At 42.4% G+C, this 26088-nt stretch overlaps 2 protein-coding genes across 2 annotated transcripts in view; one reads left to right on the top strand and one right to left on the bottom strand.

Moving 5' to 3' along the window:
* LOC124245948 (tetratricopeptide repeat protein 27-like) overlaps positions 1-1842 on the bottom strand; it is a 45442-nt gene extending 43600 nt beyond the window's left edge. Inside the window, exons 1-2 of the mRNA XM_046673779.1 lie at positions 1794-1842; positions 1-589 (exon numbers count right to left, since the gene is read on the bottom strand). Of these exons, the coding sequence (XP_046529735.1) occupies positions 1-589; positions 1794-1842 (638 nt within the window). The remainder of the gene's footprint in view (positions 590-1793) is intronic.
* LOC124245404 (A-kinase anchor protein 17B-like) lies at positions 203-25267 on the top strand. Its single transcript, XM_046672791.1, has 7 exons — positions 203-515; positions 4240-4305; positions 6390-6493; positions 14550-15318; positions 16757-16887; positions 18962-19196; positions 20841-25267. Exons 3-7 carry the CDS (start codon positions 6441-6443, stop codon positions 22482-22484), a joined length of 2832 nt encoding a protein of 943 aa, XP_046528747.1. The 5' UTR covers positions 203-515; positions 4240-4305; positions 6390-6440; the 3' UTR covers positions 22485-25267.
* The last annotated feature ends 821 nt before the right edge of the window (positions 25268-26088 follow it).

The following is a 26088-nucleotide window of genomic DNA, read 5'->3' on the forward strand; positions in this document are numbered from 1 at the left end:
TTGAATGGGTCCTCAGGAGAAGGCGATTGGCCCTGGGGGAATCGAAGGGGCGGGACTAGGCCATGGTTGCCATTGGTCCTGCGGGCAAGTTGAGGGATGGCAGCGAGGGGGCGGAGCCCGCGAGGGGAGGCAATCTGCTTGGCAAGAGCCCACCGAGGGGAGCGGGCGGGCAGGCGGGCGAACCCGCAGCCGGGAGCCAGAAGGCCGGAGCCAGGAGGCAGCTGCGGCGAGCGCGCCAGGGCCGCGGCGGGGCGAGGGGCGCGCGGGGCGTTGGCACTGGGGCGCGCGCCTGCGTCGGCGGCTTGGATGCGGCGGAGACGCTTCTGCACCCCGCGCGCTCGACGCGAGCCATTCAACAGCTGGCCTCGCGGGCCACAGTCGCAGCGAGCCGGTTGGAGCCTTAACGGTTGCGACTGCGGCTGCTGGAAAGAGGTGGCGGCGGCGGCGGCGGCGGTGCTAGTCCAGCTGTCCCGGCGGAGACCCGAGTGGAGACTCAGAGGCTCCTTAGGCTCCCGGTAAATGCCCTTCCCTCTGCTCGCAGAGAAGGCAGCCACGTCCCGCTGCGTGCCGGCCGGCTGGCCTCCCTGGCCTACGGGGGCTGTGGTGCCTCGCAGACAGGGCCACGCGGATCCTCGGTGGGGACTGGGGAGGGGATGCGCCGGAGACCTGGGTCGCCCCACCTGCCCTTGCAGAGTCAGCTTTTCCAGAGATGCACCTAGGCTCTTCCCCTGGTTCTCTCCCTTCGCCCTAGAGCTTGCTGCCCTGACACCGCACTAGGGGGCGCTCTGGCAGCCAGTCAAGGGCTGGCTCTGGCCGCTGCTCCAGCCGAGGTCACTTGAGGCACTCCCCTGGGGTACGCTGGCAATGGCATCCCGCTAATGGGAACTGAAGGTGAAGCTTGGGCTTCCTCCCTGCTCCGGCTGAACTCATTCAATTAATCATTAGCAGGGCTCCACCGACCCCCTCCCCCTGATAACTGGGTCCTTGGCTTCAGAGACTCGTCTAGAGTCTGACTTGAGGTTTCCAGTGCGAGTGGAATAAGACCGTTTCCAATCTGACTGGGAGGGCGGGGCTCACCCACAAGGCACAGGACACGGGGTCCTGATTGGGGGGCAGCAGGGCGAGGGGAAGAAGTTGGAAAGGCCCATGCAGTAGGAGAAACTGCCATCCCTGAACGCGGGGGAATCATGTCGTCTTGGCCTTTGGGACCTGCGTCTTGTTCACACTTGGTCTCCCGCTTTTTGCAATTTTATTTAAAGCCAGCCACTACCAGATAACTTTTGAATGCTGTCCACTCCAAGGAGTGACTTGTATCAGAAAACTGGGTTTCAGCATGAGGACTGGTTACCCTTTGGGCCTTTTCATCTTCTCTGTGTCTTTTCTAAGTTGAGAATAAAGTTCCAAGGATCATGCCCATTTTATGCTGTTTTTCTGCCTGCCTCTGCTCTAACTTTGGAAATTTATGCTGTTGGAAGAGTGTGCTCCTGCAGCACGATTGGTAGGGCTCAGTATTCATGCTGAGAAAACCACTCTGGGATAATATAGTTGGGACCTCTCAAATTCTGGTTGTTTTGTTTGCTTTATAAGAATGTGGCATTCCAGTAGTCACATTTTTCTGTGCCTTGTTTTTTTGTTTGGGAGGGAGTCACTCAAAGCATGGAGTAACTTGCATGAAGTATTTTTACCTGGACTCTTGCAAAGTACAGAGAAAAGTGCCAAGTGGAATAGGCCTGCTGGCGCTGGTGCCCCAGGGATCCCAGCTATCACTATATCAGAGGGTGGGTGGGGCTGACTTGAGGTGGTCAGACATCGTGGGGAGGGCACAGGGCCTGCAGAGGCCATCTTGGCGCCTGCGGTGGGTCATTAGTCCCAGCCAAAGATCACACCTGCATTGTGGCCCATTTGTCCGGTTCCCCATCATACACTCATGTGAAGAGCGTGGCCTTTGACTGGCTTCGTGTGTCATCTCCAGCTTCAGAAGGAAAGGTAGGCACGGAGGTTTGCGAATGTGAAGGTAATGGTGGTGGCAGGTGGGGGGGAGCTGTGTGAGAGAAAGAGACTTGTTTCAAATGTCAAAGCAGCTCTCTGCCATGGAGACTGGCTACATGTCTATCTTCCCAGCATGCATTCCTACCTTTGCTAGAGAGAGGGGCTTTTGCTGAGTTGTTTCAGAGCCAGGGTGGTGTTACTTGTGCAACTCTCTGATTTAGTGTCCACCTGGGTCTATGTGAGTACTGTGTTATATGCAACATGGTCCCGGAGCTTTTAGAAGCTTTAAAGCCAAGCTAGGGGCTGAGGTAAACTAATGCCTGGGGCTCAGTCTGAACAAACGTGGACTGACCGCATGGAAGCCAGTGATGTGCATCCTCAGAAGAGATAGCACGAGGGCTAGACCGCTTACAGGAGGAGAGGAAGGGCCGCCGTAACAATAATAAGAGCTCACATTCATTGAGCACTTCCTGGGGCTTAAGTACTTTACTTGCATCATTTCCCTTAATCCTTTTAAAAATTCTGTAAGGTAGGTGCTGTTATCATCTTCTGAAGCTCAAAGAGGTTGGGTAACTCACCCAGCTGGTTGATGGCAGAGGTGGGGTTTGAACTCAGATCTGCTTGACACCAGCCCTTGAACTTGAAAGCATGTTACTTTTTACTGTCATAGAGAAGATTTCATAAAAGGGGGAGGATGTGAGCAAGGCTTTGAAGGGTGGGTGGAACTTACATAGGGAGACAGGACATTTGGTCGAGGGGATCAACATGTTTGAAGGAAGTCAAGGAAAACTAGCCCAGTTAGAATGGCGGGTGGAAACAGGGTCACGATGAAATATCAGGCTCTTGAGGTGGGGCGGCGTCATGTTTTAGAGAGCTTTGAGAGGAACCTGTGATTTGATGCAGTAAAAAAGAGGGAGATGGTGAGAATTTTTGAGCAAGGAAGGCCATAGCAAAACCAGTACCAGTCACTTGGTGTGCCCTACTTGGGTCCCTGAGCCTGTTTCTGTCTCACTCTTTTTTGAGAACCTTGCCCAGTTGTCAGCATATTTTAACTCTTGTTTTTGAATTTCCTGAACCCTTGGGGAGCACCAGGTACATGCAACCAAACAGATTCCTGGGCTCAGTGTGCAGAAGGAGCCAGCTAGGAGAGGGGCCCTGGGTCAGATTCAGCCTGAGATGGGTATGCTTCAGCCTGCACAGTATTTTAAAAGGCTTCTGTTTTAAAAATTAAGGGTCAACATTGAAAAACCAAAAGATCTCAGTAAAAATCAGGATTTCCAGCTTTTCCAACGCCGGAAGGCAAATCTGTGCAGTGCTGACTCTTTAGCTGGGGTCTGGGTGCTCCACGTCCACCCCTGCCCTCTCCATCCCCCCCCCATGCTGGGACCTGCCTGACCCTGTAGGCCCCACACCCCTACTCTGGAGAAATAAACCCTCGCTCGGGAAGATTCTCATTCAGGATTAGCTTCTTGTCTTACTGTGTAATTAGGGAATTGTTGGACACGCAGTAGAACTGACTCTGTGAAATGTGAATAATCTTAACACACAGGGATGCTGTAGATATCGCTGGGGATGGGCTGATGGCCAGGGACTGAGCATTTTCCATAGGTGCTACCTTTCCTCTGGCCTGGGCTTTTGAAGCCCGCTATGCTAGGGCCCCCAAGAAACACTCTGGCGGGCCTCACTCTTCTCTTTTATCCTTCACTTGGACTCAGGTTTTCTTTCTGCTGAATACTTGGTGTATATAGGATATGGATCCAAATGATCCAAAGAGGTCAGGGGAAAAAAACAACTCAGAACTGACTACCTAAAAAGTAGCATGTTAAAATATTAATCTGGAAGTCCCTGAAGGCACGCCATGTGTTCTAGATGGACAGGAATCAGCCATTTCTGGGTTGGCATTTGGGGTGGAACGTTCTTCATTGTGCAGCTCTGTCCAGCCACTGCATGGCATTTAGCAACCCTGGCCCCTACTTACGAATGGCAGCAGTGCCCCTCCCTACACCAGTTACTGTGACAACGACAATCAACTGTTCTTGTGCATGTCCCAGTACTCTTGAAGGGAGCGGTACTAGCACATTTGAGAATCACTGAGGCATAGTCCCAGGGATTCTAACACTCATTTCACGTGAAAGAGTGTTAAAACCATTGTCACTTCTCTGTGGCCCAAAGTAGCCCATGCTTCTCACGGCTTTCACCATCTTCTTCCTCAGATTCCAGATAATTGTCTTAATTTCTTTCTCTTTCTAGACTCAGTTCTTTGAAGTTGACTCGTCACTGTAGCCCCCCGACTGTCATAAACGGAGTGGTTGCTTGGTAAGTACTTGATAGATCTCTGCATCCACTGAGTACTGTTAGTGGCACTAGGAGCTGGAAAGAACAAGCAAGTCTGCATTAGCATTTCACTCTTCCTCTTTAGGTGCTATTCTCAGTACTTTCAGTATGAAAGTAACACCTTTTTAAATGTAGTTGATGAGCAGATTCTCTGTTTTAGGTAAGATTTAGCATTAGTAAGTTCCTATGATGTTCTAGGCTCTGAAGATAAAACAGTGAACCAGACAGATGCAGCCCCTGCCCTCGGGGAACTTACAGACTCGGGGGTGGGGTGGGACAGATAAAAAACAGCTTGACAAATATGCATGATAATTTGATCATTTCAGTGTTACAGTGAAAAAAAAAAAGGGGCTGATATGCTACAACATGATGGGGTGGGAACAGTGCTATTTAAGATGGTGTTCAGTGAGCCAGCCCTGATGGCCTAGCAGTTAAAGTTCCACACGCTCCATCTTGGTGGCCCAGGTTCGGTTCCCGGGCACAGAACCACACCACTCATCTGTCAGTAGCTATGCTGTGACAGTGGCTCACACAGAAGAACCAGAAGAATTTTGAACTATGTACCAGATCTTTGGGTGGGGGGGAAAGGAAGGAAAAAGGAGGAAGATGTTAGCTTAGGGTGAATCTTGCTCTGCAAAAAAAAAAAAAAAAAAAAGAAAGAAGGATAGTGTTCACGGAAGGCTTCTCTGAGCCAAATCTCAAAAATGAGAAGGAGCCAGCCGTGAGAGAATCCTGGAGGAGGGAGCACTTCAGCCAGAGGAGGCACAATTGCAAAGGCTGTGAGGAGTGAACCCAGTGCATTTGAGGAACAGTAAAAAGGCCAGTGTGACTAGAATGGAGAGAAGAAGGGCAGGAGGGGAGAAGGAGACAAAATGAGTTGAAAGAGGTGGGCACGGGCTGTATTTTGAGGGTAAGCAGTTTGGATTTTGTTCAAAGCATGATGGGAAGCCACCGGAAGGTTTTGAAGGGAGGAGTGACATGATCTAACTTCAGGTTTAATAAAACCGTTTTGACTGTTGTGCAGTGTTGACTCTCTGGGGGCAAGGATGGAAGAAGAGAGACCCGTTGGGAGGCTGCTGCAGTAATCGAGCTTAGAGATGGTAGCAGCTTGGAGCTGGGGAGTAATAGGGAAGATGGAGATGGCTTTGGAATGTGTGGCCAAGGTGGGGTCAAAGGACTTGCTGGAGGATTGAATCTGAGAAGAAAGGAGGAATATGACTTGGCTTTCAGCTTGAGCCCCTGGGTGTGGGGTGGCTCTCTTTAGGGAGATGGGAATCACTGGGTGGGGGTAGCAAGTTTGAGGTGGAGGGGAGGTTTGGGGGGATGGAAATTAAAGAGCTCTGTTGTTAGGTTGAGATGCAAATAAAACATTCAGCTTGGAGACGTTGAATAGCTAGATGAATATCAACGTAAAGGTTGGCTGGAGCTTCAGCCTACATAAAAATTAAGTGCAAATTAAAGCCACTTTAAGTTGCCATTAGAGGCTAATAAAGGTAGCAGAAATAAAAATGATAATGATCCAATGTGAGCCAGGCTGCAAGGAAATCAGGCATGTTAATACTGCTGATGGTGTAATAAATCGACAGTCCTTCAGGAGAACAATTTGATGATATACAACAAGCCATATAAACTTATTCCTACCCTTTGACGTGGTAAAATAGTTTGAGGAAATCATTTTCTGAAAGATTTGTACAAAGATTTTCATAGAGATGCTCTTTCTCATCTGAGAAGTATAGAGTATTGCTCTTTCAAAAAAAAAAAAACACAATAATTGGAAAACACAAGTCCCCAGGCAGGGGAAATATCTAACCAAATATGTAGTATCTATAGAATTTCTATAGAATTTGCCACAGAGATTTGCTAAAGGCATGAAAAATGTGAAATGTGTTGACCACATCAATATCTGGAATTATTATTAAACAGGTGCAAAATCCAGATCATGATGGTCCATAAGTGAACCGTGTAAATCTCACATGTTGCTCGTGTTGAATATTGTAAATATGCAGTTGTCTTCTTTTTTTAACTTTTCACCCACATGCGATTTTGTATCTCTTTCTCTCTGACAGTGTTCCCTGGTCAGGATGCCATGAGACAGCGCTCCGGCATGAAGAGTTCACATGAATTGTGGCTTCTCATGTCTTTCGTCCCTTGATCACATTTCTGCCATAAGGTATTGAGTAATATCCTATTCTGCAGGATTCGTACTCAAATAAATTTACCTTGAGATTCTAAAGAGGTTGGGAAACACTGCTGCTCTCAGAACAGTTTAGTAGCGCAAAGCAGGGCCCCTTGTAAGGGTTGCTTTTCCCCTGTAGGTGGCGACTCATGGGCAGGAATTTTGCTGGTAATTTTCAGGCTGTGATAAGACTGAGAAGCAAAACACTGGTGACTTCATGATATGGGTTTCCCATAAATAATACTCCGACTGTTCAGTGAGTGAGGCAAAAGTGCAGAAGATACTCAGCCACATTCCTTTAACTCCCTGATAGCTTTTTTTAATGTGAAGAAGAGAAAGCTATGAGTCTGCTTTAGTATGGTAAATTAATCCAAGGTGTAAAGCAGAATTCCTGGCTGGAAGTGTCTGGAAAAGGTGTTCTACACCAAAAATGCGCCTGGTGCTAGAGAAGGGCCAAAAAGACCAAAAGACTGGTCAGAGAGGTCTGCGGACTGCTCTATGCGTGTTTGAAAAAATAGTTCCCTCCCAATGATGCAGTGACTCCTGTCCTCACTAACAGACATTATGTAACGCATTTATATAGACAGGCCTAATGCAAACCTTTTTTAGGTCAGTTTGTTTTTATTAGCCTTAGAAACGCTTTGCTTTCACAGACATTATCACATAAAGGAAACATTAGTGTGATCTTTTAAAATAGGGAAACCAAAACAGGAAATTAAGTTGCCCAAAGACACAAATGAACATCGATCCAGTTGTCTTCATTTTAAGATCAAAATTTCCCATACTAGACTCTACCTGAGAGCAGATTTTCTTTGAGGGGTGGTAGGAGAGATTCTCTTTCAGTACAACTCTAGTATTTCATGGTCGCAAATTTATCATTGCTAAATGGCTGTGGGTCTCTAAAAGTCCCGTCCTTTCTGTCCTGAAAGCCCCCAGTGCCCCAATAAGCCCTTTAGGACCTCCTTAATTTGGGAATGTAGTCATTTGGAGGATCCTGTATTGGCTATATTTCTATTGTAACACTGGGTGCTGCTCATTTCAGTGACGTGGGTTTGTTTGGTTTTGTTTTTTGGTGAGGAAGATTGGCTCTGAGCTAACATCTGTTGCCAATCTTCCTCTTTTTGCCTGAGGAAGATTGTCCCTGAGCTAACATCTGTGCCCATCTTCCTCTGCTTTGTATGTGGGACACTGCCACAGCGTGGCTTGATGAGTGTTGTGTAGCTCTGCACCTGGGATCCAAACCTGTGAATCCCGGCCTGCCAAAGCAGAGCGCACGAACTTAACCACTATGCTACCAGGCCAGCCCCAATGATGTGGTTTTAAAATTTTTCAAGATCAGAGCACACGGTCAGCCTCAGTTTTAAAAATGTTGTTTGGGTTAATGATGTGTCAGAACACATGAGCGTTCATCCATGAGCTCTTGACTAAAGAGCCAGGGAATGTTTCTGTCTGGTCAAGACTTATTCTGTAGAGCCAGGAAATTGAAAATTGCCTAGTTGAATTGACCCAAATACATTTTGGCTGCCCTGCTGACCATAAACATGTTGATATAATTTTATACATCTTAAATGTTTTTAAAATGACTAACTTGAAGGTTCAAAAGCCTGGAGAAAAAAGAAAGGCAACAAAGAATTACTTTGAAAGAGGATATTGAGTTGTCCAGATAGTCCTGTTTTTTCACAGTTTTTAAAAAATGTGCCGCATTCAAATGGCCTTGCCAGCACTCTGACAGCAAATATTTATGAGGGTGACAAAAAGTGAGAGAGAATGAATGATACTTTACTTATGACTCAAGTGCTTTTAAAGTTCTAAAGTTATATTTCTGATCTAAAAACACTTAGATAGATCAGAGGAATCTCTCTAGTATCTTCTGCAATGAAAGAAGGTATTGGAGTGACTTTGGATGCAGACCCTGCAGAGTTTCTTGAATTTTCACTGCAGGTTAAAACAACCATTTTAGGCTTGTGAGAATATCTCAAGACCATTTCTTTTCTCTCTTCTCTTATTCTACTGTTATTCAGTCAGTTTTGCTACTGGGTCTAGAGGCAACGAAGATGAGGTGGACAGATGCCTAGAGAAAGCAGCCATGTTCTCTGAGAATCTGCTAGAAATGTTCTGGCATTGGGAGCATGTTGAGTGAAATGCTTTGGTAAAGCTATGTACACAAGATACTGCTGGAATGCCCACTGTGTAAACATTATTGAATAACTATAATTTTTTAAGGTTAGAGGAGCTCTCATTTGCCTCTGCAAAGGTGTTAAAGAATAAGTGAGTTCAGCCATGTTGCTAGAAGAAAGATATTGTATGTGGGGGGATTGGGAGGTCATGGTGGAACATGATAGAATATGGGAATAGTTAAAAATCTTTAGTAAAATTCAAGTTTTTGATAATTTATGGAGGCCATAATTAGGGCATTACTTGCCAGCAGGGCTTGGCTTATACTAGGCTCTTAAATTTTTGTTGAATAAAGTAATCTATGCATGTGACAGTGATGGTGAAAATGATGGGAAAATTGTTAATGAATTCTACCATTACTGTCATTTGAAGCACAGACATATTAAAAGGGAATTTAGACGGCAAATTAGGTTGTTCTAAAGAACCAATTTTAAGTTATAGTCTAATAACTTGATCTCAGTGATTCTACCTGTTTTAGTGGATATATTTTTATTAATATATTTAAATATACATAATATAACGATGTGTACTAAATAATATATCTAACTTAAAATGATTATTTAAAAAATGTTTATTTGGTTTAAATGGGGTTGAAAACAGGGATTATATGGGGAGAAAAGCACAAGCATTTTTGGACCTATTTTCAAGAGCAAAGTAGGGCCCTATACAACTTTAACTAGATTCAAGAATTTGGCACATTTAAGCTTGGAGTTGAGAAAGTATCCTGATTTAAAAGAAAGCACCTGTTAAAGTTGAGTATTGGATGTAACTGTGAGTATTTTCCAGAAACATCCGTCTGTTTTTGCTATAAAATAAATCAGTTATGACTTAAACATTCTGCAGACAGATCAGTCGTTGCTGGGGGCGGGGAAAGGATGACGAAGAGGCTCAAGGAAACTTTTGGGGATGAGGGGCATTTTCACGATCTTGACTGTGGTGATGGTTTCATAGATGTGTATACATATGTCAAAACTCACCAAAATGTATACTTTTGATACATATGCAGTTTATTATGTTATGGAATGTGTGGCTTATCGTATATCAATTATGCTTCAATAGAGCAGTTTTTAAAAATAACTTCTGCAGCCTATGGTATAGCTAGTATTGAAGTGGCCGAGGGCTCCTTTGTTATCCACAGTCCTAATCCCCCAGGCTTCAGTCTTGACTCACACAAACCTTGGTTATGAGTTCAGATTCCTATGGGCATTTACAGTGATGGCAGATAGAGGGGTGTCTTTGATGGGGCAAGGGAGTTGCTATTGTATTACTCTGTTTTGGCTCTTTTCTGGGTAAGTTTGTATCAGTAGTTTCGAATTGCTTCCTTTTAATGGTTTCTTATCATCATGTGAGTTTCCTCTTTTTAATTAAAAAATATATAAAATTAACACATGCTTATTGTAAACATTCAAAAATTCAAGCAGTAAGAAGTGCACAAAGCAAAAAGGAAGTCCATTCCCTTCCTATACTCCCAGTCCATTTCTCAGGAGAAATATTGTTAACAATTTGATGTACATCTTTCCAGACTTTATATATGGAGGGGTGTGTGTGTGCATGTGTGTGCGCCCATGCATGTGTGTTTATATTGCTTTTATTATATTACTTTTACAAAAACAAGATCATATTGCACATTATTATTCTTCAAATTGCTTATTTTTTCCTCTAAAAAGTATCATGGGTGTTCTTCCCTGCCGGTAGGCACAGACCTAACCCTCCCTCTCTCCCTCCCTCCCTCCCTCCCTTCCTTCCTTCTCCTCTCTTCTTCCTTTTCCCTCTCCCCTCCTACCTGTCCCTGGCTCCTCCTCCTCTTCTTCCTCCTTCTTCTTCATTTTTTGTTAGTTTTTGGCCTGAAGTCTCCTTAAGGAAAAGCATCACAACAGGAATTAATCGTTATTGTGCACCCACGTGTCGGGTGCTGTCTAATTAGTTTTTAGTGACCCGGCAAAAGTTGCCAATGACATTGCTGTAGCATTGAAGCCATGACATATGTAAAAAGCCTAGATCTTGGTACACACTAGGTCCTCAATATTTTTTAAAAAATGACATTGGAAGATTAGCTCTCTGTTCTGGGAGAGTATTTTTTTATTGAGGTCGCATTGGTTTCGAACATCATATAAGTTTCAGGTGTGCATCACTATATTTCGACTTCTGTATAGACTGCATCATGTTCACCACCGAAAGTCTAGTTGCCAGATGAAATTTTCGTAAGCGTTTCAGATCTAAAGCCTGTGAACAATAGGGGAGATATGAGAGGAACAAATGTCGAATTTGTCCTTGTTGCTGTCGTTGGGAAACAGGAATTCGAGTTGAGGATTTTAAAGGAGGCCAGTTTTTTAATTTTTAAAAATAACTAGGCCTTCTTGGGAAAGTCAGAAAACAACTTAAATGCTTCCCAATCAAGGTGTCAAGTCCTCCCACTAGAGAAACAGCTGTGAAAAGACAGATTCTAGAGGACAGGTCATGGGCTGGCAAGCCAGTGAGGCCTGTGGGTATGTTTATTTGCCCTTTACAGTGTTTTAAGTTGTTTTAATGGATTGTAACATCTGAAAATCAGGTTTCACATAAGGACCTAGATTTCTGGCCTCTCTGAAATAAAGGGAGTATCTGGCCACCCTAGCCCTCCTCCCCTCATGGCATCTGCAGCTCAGTAGCAGCCACCCCTTTAGGTTGAGCACGTTCCTCAGTCTCTGCTCCATCTTCTTTGCTCCCTAAGACCATCTTGCTGTTCACTATAGTCATCCAAGTTGTGACCTCTGCTGTAAAATTTACTGCTTGTTTTTGCTTTGCTGTGGATGGAAGTGATAGCCAGTTTTTAAAAAAATGTCAAAAATACAGTACATCAAAGTATAAAATAATATTTGACTCATTTCTCTCCAAATTTGACAAGAACCTTTATTACACTTCAGGAAAGCAGAGAGACCTGGCTCAAATATAGAAACTTGTTTTATTATGTAGAAATTACCCTTGTGAAGGATATGAGGCATATATTTAATCTCAAAAAGTGGATGATTTTAGTGTCTTTGTGAGTTTCATCTTAAGTGGAAGAGGAAATTGAAATTTTAAATAAAATCCATTTATATTGGTCATAATTTTAAAGGAATGATTAAACATGCGTCTATTAAAAGTTATTAAATCAGTAAAAAGTTTTATTAAAACCACTGCAAAAAACTCATAACGCAATTTCTGAACTTCATTCCGATGCATACATAATTTTAACAAAATTGTACTCAAAATGACACCGCAATAAGCAGCTTTGGACATGTTCTTTTCTTACTTTTAATTATTTCCCTAAGATATTTCTAGAGCAGGTTCCTGGATCAAAGAGGATGAGCATTTACATGATTCTTGGTTTGTTTTGCCAGATTATTCTAGAAAAAGATGTAACTAATTTACATTATCTCTAGCAAGATATGAAGGTGCCTGTTTTTTCTTTCTTCCCCAAACTTTCCCCAGAATGGGTTTTTATAATGTTTATTTGTTTGTGTAAAAATTATTAAATGGAATTATGTATCTTGGAACTAATTAAAATTTAGATGTTTGTATCATCAGTAGCTACTATTGTGTAACAAACTATCGCAAATCTTAGTGGCTTAAACAGCAACCATTTACTACTTCTCACAGTCTGTAGGTTGGCAGGACTGTTCTGCTGATCTGCAGTGGCTTCAGCTAATCTCAGCTGGGCTTGCTCAGGTGTCAGTGGTCAGCTGGGGGGTTGGCTGCAGGCTAGCTAGTCTAGGGTGGCTCATCTGTCATAAGTAGGTTCTTCTTCATGTACCGTCTCATCCTTCAACAGATTTACCGAGGTTTGGCCTCATGGCATGGCAGTGTTCCAGGAGAGGAAGGGCCACTTGACACCTAGGCTTAGAACTGGCACTCAGCCACTTCTGCCTCATCCTATTGGCAAAAAAAAAAAAAAAAAGGGCCGGCTCACATTCAAGGGCTGGGAAAAAATAGACTCTATCTCTTGATAGCCATAAGTCAAAGTCATATTACAAAGGGTGTGGACACAGGGACAGGTGAAAAATCAGGATCATTTTTGTAACCATTATATCGCAACATTCAAATGAATGTTATCCTTCAATGTTGCCGTCTTTCAAAGCTCTATACCCATTCCGACGATTATCCACTAATTAAAAAATAATAATTAGAGCCTGTCTTGGACTCTCCTTCTGAGGGAAGCTATCAACCAATAAAGAAAATCAGTTTGTTCTTTATAGTCACCCATTTTATCCAACATTCTCAGTTCTAGATAATTTTTCATGATTTCTAAATAGCAAATCCACGATAAAAGAATTTCAAAATTGACCTCCATCAAGGCTATTTAAAAGAATGTAACCCAGACTTTGAAGTCAATCCAAGAGAAGCATCCTAAAATGTTCAAAACAAAGGCTGTATCACGGGAATAAATGGAGAGCATGACAAACCTGATTCCTTTGCAGTGATTAATTATTTTGTGTGTATTTTTCCTGGAATATTTTTTTAAAGCGTTGCTTTAGATTTGGCTGTATAAATAAATACTTATTGACTTTAGGTAAACTTGGGGGTTCAGTATATCCTACTTGAATACGAAATTAATTTTTCTCCTGAAGGAGCTTAGTGTTGCTTCTTATTTATGTTGCAAATTGCAGCCAACTAACTGGATTTTTTCTTCATTTTGCTATTTAGATAATGTTTTTAGAGAAACAGAACATGTTTATTCTCATATCATCCCAGTTCAGCGTTTCTATCATAAGGACTTCTAGAACCTAATATCTTGCATACTGCTTTTGGTGGCCTTTTAAAAAAACAATTTGTACAGATTTTGTCTCCTAAAGGGAGTTCACTTGGATTGTCCTTCAGGGACAGTTATTAAAGAAATAGCTACCTGTAAAGTTAACCAAGATTTAGTAGTCAACTTTGTGTTGGAATTTCCATCATCTGGCCATGTATGTTTGGATCTAAATCTCCCTGAAGTTGACATTGATGAGGAACTCAGAAGATATAGACACTGATACATCCACTTTTAGAAAAAAGTCCTCTATTGGGAAGTGCTATTTGAAGTCAGCAAATAGGAGCAGAGATCCCTAATTCCAACATTAGCAATCTCATTCACCTGGGGACAGCTTGCAAGAGTTTGTTAATATGAAATGCCAGCAAGCATTCATGTTTTAGGGTTTTTCCAGTCTCTTTGTCACTCATTAGAAGAGATTGTCTCCTCTTCACTTAGTTAAAGGCAATAGACTGGAAAAATAAGAGTAGAGATGTCCGTGTAAGACTTAGAAACCAGCCTGGATGAATGATGCTAAGTCAGGTGCATGGGTTAGAACTACTGGCTGGGTGCATGTTCATGAATGTAATACACATATTTAACTGTAGTCCTGTTTCTGTGCCGTCACCAGCAGGTTTTTATGGGACTTTACATTTGAGATCAATTGTACAACAGATTGGAGATTTGGAATCTTGAGGTCTCCATGTATGGGCAAGTCATTTAATTTTCCTGAGTCTATCTGAATTTTCCCATCTGTAAAACAGGCATAAAATACCTACTCACAGATTGCTTCGTGAATCAAATCAGATAAAGTAAGACTACTCCCACTAATAAATGATAGTCATGGCTTGTGTTTATCGAGAACTTCCTGTGTGCCAGGCACTATTCCAAGCATTTCACATGTACTTGCTCGTTTAGCCCTCTCTGCAGTCCTCTTGTCTCCATTTTGTACTTAAGGAAACTGAGACACAGCAGTATATGGAAACTCTTTGAAACCTTAAACAAATGTAAGCTACTGTCTTAATTCTCTCCATATGTGTTCCCATATCAAGTTGACATAAGTCTACCATTCAAAATCCAAATCTGTGTTTTGCCCCGTTTGTATCAAAATGCTCTCTTTCACCCTCTAAGCTTTCCTGCAGATACCATGACGGTCACGGTGGTGTATGATAATTCTGAGGCAACAGAGCTCTGTGCAGCTCAGCACCTCTACCTCAAGCCCATAGCAAAATTGATGATCAACGTCTTACTCCCAGAGAGTACGGAACCTCTGAGGCCCTTCTCTAACTGGGAAGTTCTTGACCAGCTGAAGAGCCTGATTTGCCCTGACCAGTTCACCACAGTTCGGCTCTCCAAGAGCACAAAGGACTTCATCCTATTCGAGGGTGAGGCTGAAACACGAAGTTTGGTTCAGATCCTGAAGGCAAAGTTACATGGGAAGATCATCAAGCTAAACGGTTTGAAAACAGACTTAAAAGTAGTGGCTACAGATGCCCAGGGAGAGTGGGAACACTTCCCCAAGGAAAAGGAGGCCCCATCGAGTGACGGGGCTGAGGATCAGGACCATGAAAAGAGCCCAGATTCCATATATTTCGAAGGCCTGCCCTGCAAGTGGTTTGCACCTAAAGGTTCCAGCGGAGAGAAGCCGTGTGAAGAGATCCTTCGGGTAGTCTTTGAAAGTTTTGGGAAGATCAAGAATGTGGATATCCCTATGCTTGACCCCTACAGAGAAGTGATGACTGGTGGGAGCTTTGGGGGATTTAGCTTCGGCTTGCAGACATTCGAGGCCTTTATCCAGTACCAAGAGTCCACTGACTTCATAAAAGCCATGGAGTCCCTTCGAGGAATGAAGCTGATGCTTAAAGGAGATGATGGGAAGGCTCTGGCATGTAACATTAAGGTAAGAAGTAGCCAGAGTTTCTTTTATTTCCCACGTTTCAGGTGGTCCTAAGTAAAAGCCAGAAGAAAGCATCTAAAATAAATTTCCTTGCACTCTACTGAGCTCTGATCGATAGCTAATGTAAAGATTGTGTTGTCATTAATAAATGGATATTTAGGAAGAAAAACAATCCTGATTTGAACATTCTTCTACTACCAGGCGTGCTGCCAGCTGCGGTTTTAAAAGTGATGGTGGTTAGAATCTGGGGCTCTGCCCTAGCTTCTTGAGGGCGTTAAAGGATTCTTCATGGCCCTTATGGAACTATCTCGTATGCCTATTCTATTTGACAAGTTGCTGAGAGAGAGAGGAATGTATACAGTTTGAAACCATAAGGATAGCAGTTTACTCGCTTGTTACTCTTGGGGTCACAACTTGTAGTTTCAGGATGTCCGTCAGGTAAATTGCTAAAATGTAATCTCAACAAACTTGGATCCTTTCCTTTCAAAATCAGCCTGTCTATCCAATCATGTCTCCTCATTGATGTCTGAATGTTTGATCACCTCCTTCTTGAAGTCTTAATCCAGCAGAGGAAAAGATGTGGCTAAACCCTGCTTTTTCTCTAAATCAGTCTTTAGCATGAATTTGGACTTTCAACTCAAGTAGCTTCCTGTGTATGTGTGTGTGTGTGTATGTGTGAAGCTACTTATGTTAAAATGTACATTTTAAAATTATGAGCTATTCACTCAGACAAAATATATAGCAAATACCATAACGACCACCCATATACCATTGCCCAGCTTAAAAAATAAAATGTTACCAGTGAGAAGGGAAACCACCTCCCTCTGTGTACCCATCCTCCATCACCTTTCCCTCCCTCCGCTTAAAGGTAACCATGATCGTGAATTTGGTGTTTATCATTCTCGTGCATATTTGAATAGCTACTTCTGCTTCCTTTTATTTTTTAAGCAAATCTGTTTGTAGTGCCTCGATCAGACTTTCATTTTATTTTGAGACTTGCAAAGTAGTTTAATAATCGCTATAGTCAGATCTTGTATCTCATTAGGTCAGTTTTCCTGCGTCTTCCCCCCCAAGCACCATATTTTTTGACTATTTCTGCCTCTGGTGATTAAAAAAAATACATTAACTCAGTTGATCTTTATGACAAACCAGAGGTAATATACTCACATCTCTGAGAGCCTGTGTCCATAATGGCACTGTGGTGTCACCTATGACTGTAAAGTGAACTTCCCAAGGGTTCTGCCAAAGAAAATTCTGGAGCCCACAAGGACTGTCTGGCAGGTGACTGAGAAGCAGTGGACAGTATGGGACGCAGAGAGGACATTTTTAATTCATTTGGTTTTGAATTGCCCTGTATGTATTCATTTTCTCTCTCTGGCCTGGGACACACCCAGCCAGCTGGAAAACTTTTCTAATGAAACTTTGAATTGTTTGGGGGCAGGTTATGTTTGACACAACCAAACACTTCAGTGAAGGAGCTATAAGAAGGAGAAATCAAGAAAGGCTAAAATTACAAGAGCTAGAGGAAGAAAGGAAAAAAGAAAAGAAGAGAGAAGAGGAAGAGGCTGAAAGGTGAGGAGACCAACTTTAATGAAGCGGGTTTTTTACTTTTGACTTATGGATGTATCCGTTTGGGTGAGCGGCTAGATTTGATAGATGACATTGAGGTGGGGGAGAGGGGACGAATTGGTACAGACTGGAGCACTCCACGGAAGCCTACCGTCTTTCAACTGTGCTGTTAAAAAGCGAAAATGACAAGACAGTTGAAAACAAGAGACTTAAAGAGAGGCATACTTGTCAGGGAGAACAAGTAATGAGGAGCAATGGGACTAGCCAGAGTGAAATATCTGGGAAGAAATGATTAAAAAGAAAAGGACCAGGAACTTTTATAGCGAAAATCCTAGCCTACCAACTTAAAACTTTAACCAATTTACCTGAAGTTTACCAAATTTTATCTAGCCTACCAATTTAAAATTTTAAAAAATTCTTTGTAGGTCTAGAAGAGGTTTTCTTCCATAAAACGGTCAATAATCAAACTAACCCATAGGCAAGAAGGTGTGGATTTGTTGGAACTATATATCTTGTCAGCCTAAGTTCTTTCTGTGAATTTAAGGAGCCTCCATACTTATTTCTTTGAACTTATCATTGTTTCCCGGTTTAGGAGCTTGAAGCTAGAAAAGGCTATTGGATTGCCAAAGGTTTGCCAAGAAGGTACAAATGGGCCAGAACTACGGGGCTCTGAAAACCGGTTTTACCTCCTGGCCTCTCCCCTTGCATGTTTATTCTCCCAGTCTTTCATGTAAATTAAAGCCCTTCAAAAAAGGAGATAAAGAGTACCCTCCCACGTGCCTCCCTCTTTTTTGGCTGGTGGGGTGATAGGAGTTCCTTGAGGTCACATCTGTGAAACTTGGCCAGAAAGTTGAGCATTGTCAAGGGAACTATTCCCCCCAAATTACCAGACTGAACTTGCAGTTTAGATAATCCTCCAGCTTTGGGCCAAGTCCTCACTCAGGTAATTTTCCCTTCTTTCCCCTTCCCCACATCTCCAAAAGGGCCTAACTGTTTTAGTTAGGCTAAACAGTTTAAATTTTCAGAAAACAGCAGTTAAAAACAAAAAGGCCAGGGGCCAGCCCAGTGATGCAGTGGTTAAGTTTGCATGTTCAGCTTTGGTGGCCCCGGGTTTCGCCAGTTCGGATCCCGGGTGTGGACCTACACACCGCTTATCAAGCCATGCTGTGGCAGGAGTCCCACATATAAAATAGAGGAAGATGGGCACGGATGTTAGCTCAGAGCCAGTCTTCCTCGGCAAAAAAAGAGGAGGATTGGCAGCAGATGTTAGCTCAGGGCTACTCTTCCTCAAAAAAAAAAAAATAAAGCCCATATTCTTTCTAAACAAGTATGTTTTTATGACAGTGTACTGTGTTAAGTAATGTGTACCAAGGACCAGTTCTCACCCTTAAGATTTTCTGAGTGCCTTGATTTACCTTTATTTGCCTATGTGCAACCAGGTCATGGAAGCTTGTGAGCACCAGAGAAATGAAATCATCACTGTGAAAGCTGGATCCAGTAGTTCTTCCTTGTGGTTTGAGAAAGTGGGGACCAGAGGCCCCTCCTTTGAATTCTGTAGCCACCATTTTTTTTTTTTTTTGGAAGTTTAGCCCTGAGCTAACATCTGCTGCCAATCCTCCTCTTTTTGATGAGGAAGACTGGTCCTGAGCTAACATCCGTGCCCATCTTCCTCTACTTTATATGTGGGACGCCTGCCACAGCATGGCTTCCCAAGCAATGCCATGTCCACACCCGGGATCCGAAACGGCGAACTCTGGGCCGCCGAAGCGGAACGTGCCAACTTAACTGCTGCGCGACTGGGCCAGCCCCCGTAGCCACCTTTTTTTGATACTCTCTCTCTGGATAAGGTCTCCTGTACCTTCTTCTAATTGCCCCACTCAATTCTGTGTTTTTCCCTTTGACTGATGTGTCACAGAGTCTTTTATCATCAGCTGTCCTTGTCAGGCCCTGGGGTCAGCAGTGAGAGATTCCTGGAAACCAAATGATCTGTCCTCCCCTGGCAGGGGGGAAGGAGCAGGGAGGAGAGCAAATGCCTAATAAATACCTTCTGAATGGTTGAATCTTAATCATTGTCCAGAAAAAGAAAAGAGGAGGAGAGGAAAGCCCAGGAAAAGAGGAAGAAGGCCAGGGTCAGGAGGCGAGCCCTGAAGGAAAGGGACAGACGCCGGCAGAGGAAACAGAAGGACAGAGGCAAAGCTGAGGCGCCTCAGGAGCCTGACTCTTCCGAGGAGTGGGAGGCAAGGAAGTATCTGCTGGCTCAGAGGCGAGCGGAGGCCCTTCGGTTGCTGCGGGTACTCCTGAGGAAAATTGCAGTAAGGCTCTTTCCCAATTGTTCCTCAGCCTTGGTACGTCCTGATCTTTCTGAGACACAACTTTCACATTTAAGCAGTGGCCCGGTTCAAGTTGACTCCCTGGAAGACACACTGCCTTCCTTGGGGTTTGTTTTCAATGGGCTGGTCTCCAATAACCCCAACTGTGGATTCACAAAAGGGGCACCGAGATCCTCTAAAGGAGTTGTGTCTCACCCCTACCGTGTTGCACAAATGCTTTGTGTTTCTAGACTTCAGGATGGGTTTACCCAGGGCAGTGTAGCTGGTCTGCCTCCTTTTCTAAGTTCCTAATAGATGGAGCAGAACATGCCAGGGTCAGAAACGTGTGGCGTGGGTGTTGGGTTTGTAGTCTTCCACTCCCTTTGCTTGATCATTCACCTGCAGCAGGATGGGGCGAGGAGGGAGAGCCTTGAACAGAGCCCTTTGAGCAGCAAGCTCCTGTTAGTCTCATCTGAAACTATTTGCTAAGGAATTTCTCACATCACAGGGCAATTGTTTTGTTTGGAGAGTTTCAGTTTGGGAAGGGTTTTTTCCCCCACTTACTGACCTCCTAAAGATAACCAGCCTCAGCAGACGTCCCAGAGTAAAGGCCAGAAAGGCTTCCCAAGTGTTAATTTAAAAATCCATATTCAGTGTTTTTAAATACAAAGAGTGAATGGCATTGGTGTTAATTTTTGCAGTCTCAGCCTTTTTCTCATTAGTGTAGACAATCAAACTTAATGAAATCAGCATAGAAAAATCTCACATTTACATCTGTAATAAGGCTGGCTGGATCTTTTTTAGTTTACCTTAATGACTGCCAAGGTTGACGCCTTTTTTAAGAATCTGTCTCTTTAAATGGGCGTGGTACCTAACTCTTGGCCCCGTTGATAGCTTATACTGATCAGAAGTCCGAAGGTTCTAATCTCAGCTAATGCGTAAGCACTGTGCCCTGATTTGTGCCACGCGTCAGTGGGAGCACTGTACAAACTCTTCCAGCAGCGTGGGGCCTGTGGGCAGCACCTCTCACCTGCCCTACGGTTGTGCAGAGTAGAGAGCATTGCAGACAGAACCATTGTCACGGCCACATTGTCCACTTGCCGTCTTGTTTCTGACTGAGGCGGGCAGGAGGAGGGCAGCTCAGAGACACTGTCACCTGCAATGCATAGGAAAAGGCTGGAATGAAAGAAATGCAGTTTCTCTTTTAAGCCAGTTGGCCCTTTTAGAGACACGTTTTACCACCCAAAAACTAGGACAAGTCTTTTCTTGTTCTAGGATTTTCTGGGAGGGCTATAGATCATTTCTTATTCCTCTTCGCATCCCCAGCCTCTAGCACAGTACCTGGAACAGTGAGTAGACCCATCAGTTTGTGAACAAGTGAAAAAAGGGTCATGTGCTTTGAAGGTGTGTAAACCGTGGTGGCTTCTAACATAAGGATGGCCACAGACCTAGTAAAAGGGGCTCGTATTAGACTGAGACATTTAATTTTGCACCTCCTGTTTCCTCAGTGCAATATTGTTCCTAATTTGGATCTATTCTAGGTGTTATTAGAGAGCTCTTCAGAACAATGTCCCAAAGCCCAATTTTCTTTGAAATGTTTAATCTGTTTAGTTTTTCATGTGAGATTTTTAATCTTTTTCTTTGAAGGGATCCACACAGTTTAATCCACAGGAGGAAAACATTGCAGGTTCCGAAGCTAATCACATGCTGGGGAACACAATGAAAACTCTGAAGAAAGAAGGGTCAAATGCTCGGTATCTTCAAAATCAGGAGGAAATGCCAAAATATCAGGTTGCCAAGTCAGGCAGTAAACGAAAACAAAAAATGAAGAAAAGAGCTAGGGCTCGCTTACGTAAATCTTCCTACTACCTTGGGGAAAGAAAAATAAGATGTTCGGCTAGAAAAGCGAGAACCAGAAAATTATTAACCTTTGAATACAATAATGGTTTTGTCTCTGACGAGGATACCTTGCAGATTACATTGATACGAGATCAGTCTCTGGAGAAAGAAGACCACCACAGTTTTGATAAATCCTGTTCTTCCAGATTATCTGAGAGAGAACATGGCAGGAAACTGAAAATCTATGAAACAGATGAATTTACTGACTATCTACTAAACTATTATCAATCTCCAAAATATGTCCGTATCTGCTTAGAACCAAGTGACATAACAAGCACATGTCAGTGGCAGAGGGCTGTCTATGCTAAGGGAAATGGATTTCAAATCAATTTGAGAAAACTTCAGTATCACTCAACCAGTTGGAGCCAAATGCAAAACCTGCAAAGGAGAGAACAGGTTCGAGAAGACGATTACCGGACAAAGATTTGTACTCAGGATACTGAGCATAAACCACAAAAGAGAGGAAAATTAGACTATGCCAAAGAATGTACTAAGGAACTTAAAAATCGTTGCAAGGACACAGCCAATGAAGCTGGTGATCAGCTGCTCCCAACCGATGGAAAAAGCCATCTGTTGGAAAAGACCCATGCTTACCAGGTCAAAGATTCCAAATCCACAAGTCAAAGCCGAGGTTCTTCACCCAAGAAGTCAGCAGACTTATATTTGGAGTTGACAGATTTCTTAGAGGATATTAGTAGTGATTCTGAATGCTTCAGTGAAATCTCCAGTGTAAACAAAGGGGAGAAACAGAAGTCTATGGCCACATATGATAGCTCCCCAGAAAAAGGATCTCTTGATGCTAATGAAACCATCATTTGCAATCAAGAAGATAGGTCATGTCAACAAACCTTGTATTCAAAGCGGAAACGTGATGGAGAAGAAAAATACTCTAAATACAAGCTTCAAAAACCAGGCCAAAGGTCCAAGAATGAACTGAGATATTCATGGCTTGAGGGTGAGAACAATTCCATTAGAGACTGGAGGAGCAACAACAAAAAGAGGGCGATGCTAGCCCCCAAATACTTATTTGATGAAGGCTACTACCGCCAATCCAGTTCCAGTGGTTTATTAGATGACATCACAAGAAAGAGGAGGAGATTTAATGATAGTGCATTTGACCAGAAAGTGAACTATAGGCCCTCTTATGTGCCAATAATGCCGTCAAGAGATGCTAATACTTTCTATTTTGGAAGTTTTCCTAAAAGAAGAGAGACTTGGTGGAAGTCAGGATATAACCAGGTTGCAAAAAGGTTTACAAGACGTGAGAGTTCTCAAAATTTCATGCTGAATTCTGATACTTATTATATTAGACATTACAGTCAGGAGCATGTTGACTATGGAAGTTATTTAAGAAACAGCTACACTAGTTCTTTATATTTTCAAATGTTCTGATGGTCTCTTGAGAGGTCAGGAACACCCTTATTCACAATAAGCAATTTGCAAGAAGAAAATTTAAAACCAAATATAGCTATTAGTTAATAACTACAGAGAAAGAGAGTGACATTTAAAAGCTTGAGCAAGGTCAAATACAAAACCTTGTTTCTCTTGCCAAAGTATAAAGCCTAGAGAAAAATGACTACAGGTGTCTTAGCGAGCTTTGGAAATACAAAACATACAGATTCTGAAGCTTCGTACAACAATGTGCTTGCAAAACTTCTTCATCCAAGGACAGACGTTTCTATAGGTTTCTACAGTTCAATTGCAACTTTCATTTGGTGCCAGCAAAGGAGCAAATTAAGAGGAGTTGAGATAGCCCTCTATGGCTCTTTACCTGTCATAATGTTGTTTAGTACCATTTATCTTCAAAGGGGACAACAGTGAACAAATAAGGATCTTTTCACGTGTTCTTTGATTTGATCAGAAACACCATGTGCAGCAACAAACTTTCCCGGCTTTTCCCTAGAAATAATTATAAATAAAAGAAGAGAGATAACAGAACATATAATAGACTTCTTCATGACATTAGAGGATTTCATGAGCACCCACCAGAAGGAAATTAATCTTATTAATATGGTCATAGTACTCAAAGAGTTGTCCTTCGAGAAACAAAGTCTTGGAAGAATCTAAAAGGGGCTGAGATTGTCCTTTGAGGCTTAAACAGATAGTGAACCATTAGCAGAGTTGCTTTTTGAAGAACCCCATGTCATTCCATCCTAGAAAAGCAACAGGATTGAAGTGATGTGACCAGTGGGATTTGCAAAAGGAAATATTGAAAGTTCCTGGGGCACCAATAATGGCACTTGGGAAGAGAGGACACGACAGTATTCCATTTCAGGTTATGTAATCCTTTCACTCAGGGTTGGGTGACATCACTTTGTAAAAAGCCACTGAATATCCCCAAACTGACTTTGATAAAACAGTAACAAGTGCCTCCTCAATCCTCAATAATGCCATGGAGTTAGGAAGAGTCAAGGGCAAAGCCCATAGTTTTCTATCTGGGAACAGATTATATGTGTGCAGGATTTGTAAACTCTTAACATAAGCAACTTATCTTTTTACCTACTGGTTTTGGACTTCTTGAATATGTTTTTAAATTGAGATATTTTATAGGTTTGTAAAGACTTACATCTTAATGCAGTGCATGTTCTGTTGAAAGCTCGGCTGATTCATTCTGCCTTATATTGGATTTAGGACCTCAGGGGCAGTAGATGACTTTTTTTTTTTTCCAAACAAAGCTATACCTGACTTGGCAATTGAAGACTTCAATGAGATTAGACTGCCTACAGCAAGAAAAGGTGATTTTAATCCTCAGAAGTTGTGGAAGACAACATTTTCATACGCCATGATTCATTTCACACAGTCTTAACTTGATATTCTGTAGAAAAGTGCCAGCGGGTAGAGCCAAGGTGGGATGCCAGTCACTGTGGTTGCCCAGCATGACGAGGCACGATGTGTACCCATAACCAGCCTCTTGAGCAGCCTGATATCTGATCTTCTAATCTATCTAAAGTAAGCGCCACAGTGGTTTCATTGATCCTTCTAATCACCTTTAATAGAAGTATGCTGGTACATACAAAAGTTCAGAAATGAATGTCACATAGCAGCTTATGTTTATTATTAATAAGATAATAAGCAATGAACAATTTGTTGACTCTCTTGTATTCAATTCTGCTTTCAAGCCAGTGACTCTGCCATCAAAACTAGATTTGGCCTGTCAAATTTGAAAAACCGCTCATAAGGCGAGTGCCTTTTCTCCTCTGAGGACTAGCAATGACCATTAACGTTCAAAGCACTGTTGTCCAGGGTAGCCTTTTGAACTACTAACAGCTTGTATTTTGTCACACAGCTTTTGGTAACTAGGTATTATTCTCCTCCAATGAGACCCTGCCTCCTTATTTTTTTCATGTTTCATGCCACTGAAGCAAAGAACATTATGGGTTTGTAATGGAAAGCAGATATGCTTGTTTTGAAAAAAAGAAAAACCTCTCAATTTCTTCTGTCATTTGATAATTTTTCTTTGTGGAGATTTTAGGCATGAAAACAATTTGCTGCTCAGTAACCAGACATAAAAAACAAATTGCAGAATACAGCATGTGCAATTTTTTTTTGTATAATAAAACTGGTGCTACGTCACTTCTATATAATATCTTTTTTTTATGTAATACCACCCCGGGACCTAGAAGAAAGTAAAAATACTGGTTTTATGTTTACTTTCTGTACAACCTTGGATTTTTATGACTTGTGGTAATGCATTCTACATTTGAGTAAACCTCTTTTTTTGTGTAGACTTTCGATGAGGAAGAGAACAATTCATCCTGTACTTTTCAATTGAATGGCTTAGTAAGGAATGCAAAGAACCGAAAACATTGTAGTCACTTTCTATGAATTAGTGTTGTTTTTCTTTGTTGTGCTGTTATTTAAGTGGTACAAAAGTATTTTCTCATAGCTCTTTTTCTATGTCCTATTAAGTAAAGGCCTGAACTTTAGACTTTGTCTTTTTAAATAGATGTTTTCATGTTTTTCCTTGTATGTGCTGATAGTGCTTTTAGCAAGCTGAAAATCTGTCAATGTCGAAACAATTCAATTTGTTTGAATTTCTCAGGTAGAAAGCCATGTAACCTGGTAATTTTGAAAATAAGAACCAAATAAATGTATTTTTATTTGTTGCAAGACTGTTTAAAAATGTTAACTTTTAAATAAATGCTGATAATTCCACTTTGCGGCGGCGGGGGGGAGGGGAGTTTCTACCTGTAGTATGCTGCTTTGCACTACTGTTTCTGATCCTTTTTCTCATTTGCATTGTTAGAGAAATAATACATATTTAATTTTCAGATATAGTAAAAATAAAATTGTTATAGTGAATAGAGTCTTTGTTCATTTGCCACATGTATTGGCTAGAATGTTGCGCATCTATGATAACGTTTTCTAGAAAAATATACATGTCTAGTTTCAATGCTGTTTCTATGCAACTTTTCCCTTTATGATGCTCGTTTATAGGAATTGGCCCTGTCAGAGCTCATGAAACCAGTTTTATTTTCATTTGGATAAATTGAAATCATGGCATTTGGACTTAAGACTGTCCTCCCTTCAGCAAAGGTTTTATCAGTGCTCTTAAAAGGTAGCAAAATGCACTCCCTGGAATTTTATCTCATTCCTTCAGCACTCAGTGGAAGTGGTAAAGTTATACAGTATCCAAAACCAAGTGTGGGTGTGGGCTGGGGAGTCTAGTCAGAGAAGCCAGGGCCCTCAGTTATCAGTCCTTGCCCATCACACACGTGAAATGTACAACAAACTGCCTCTAAGTATTATCTAACAAAGGCAGACTGGACCTTAGAGGACAATCTGGGCCCTTTAGAGCTGAAAGGGTCCTTGTTGGATTCAAAGAGCTCTTTCTGAAACAGCAAGGGTTGTATGGATGCTTGTTCTGGATCTAGGATTGGCTTAAGTTTGGCCCTCTGAGGTAAGGTGAATATGACATTATGCAGAGAAGCCACAGATATGGAGAGGTACTGAAAACAGTAGCCAATGCTGCTTGTGACCCATAGATGCTGGTACT

Source organism: Equus quagga, chromosome 10 (assembly GCF_021613505.1).
Source record: "Equus quagga isolate Etosha38 chromosome 10, UCLA_HA_Equagga_1.0, whole genome shotgun sequence".
In the NCBI taxonomy this organism is placed as follows: Eukaryota; Metazoa; Chordata; class Mammalia; order Perissodactyla; family Equidae; genus Equus; species Equus quagga.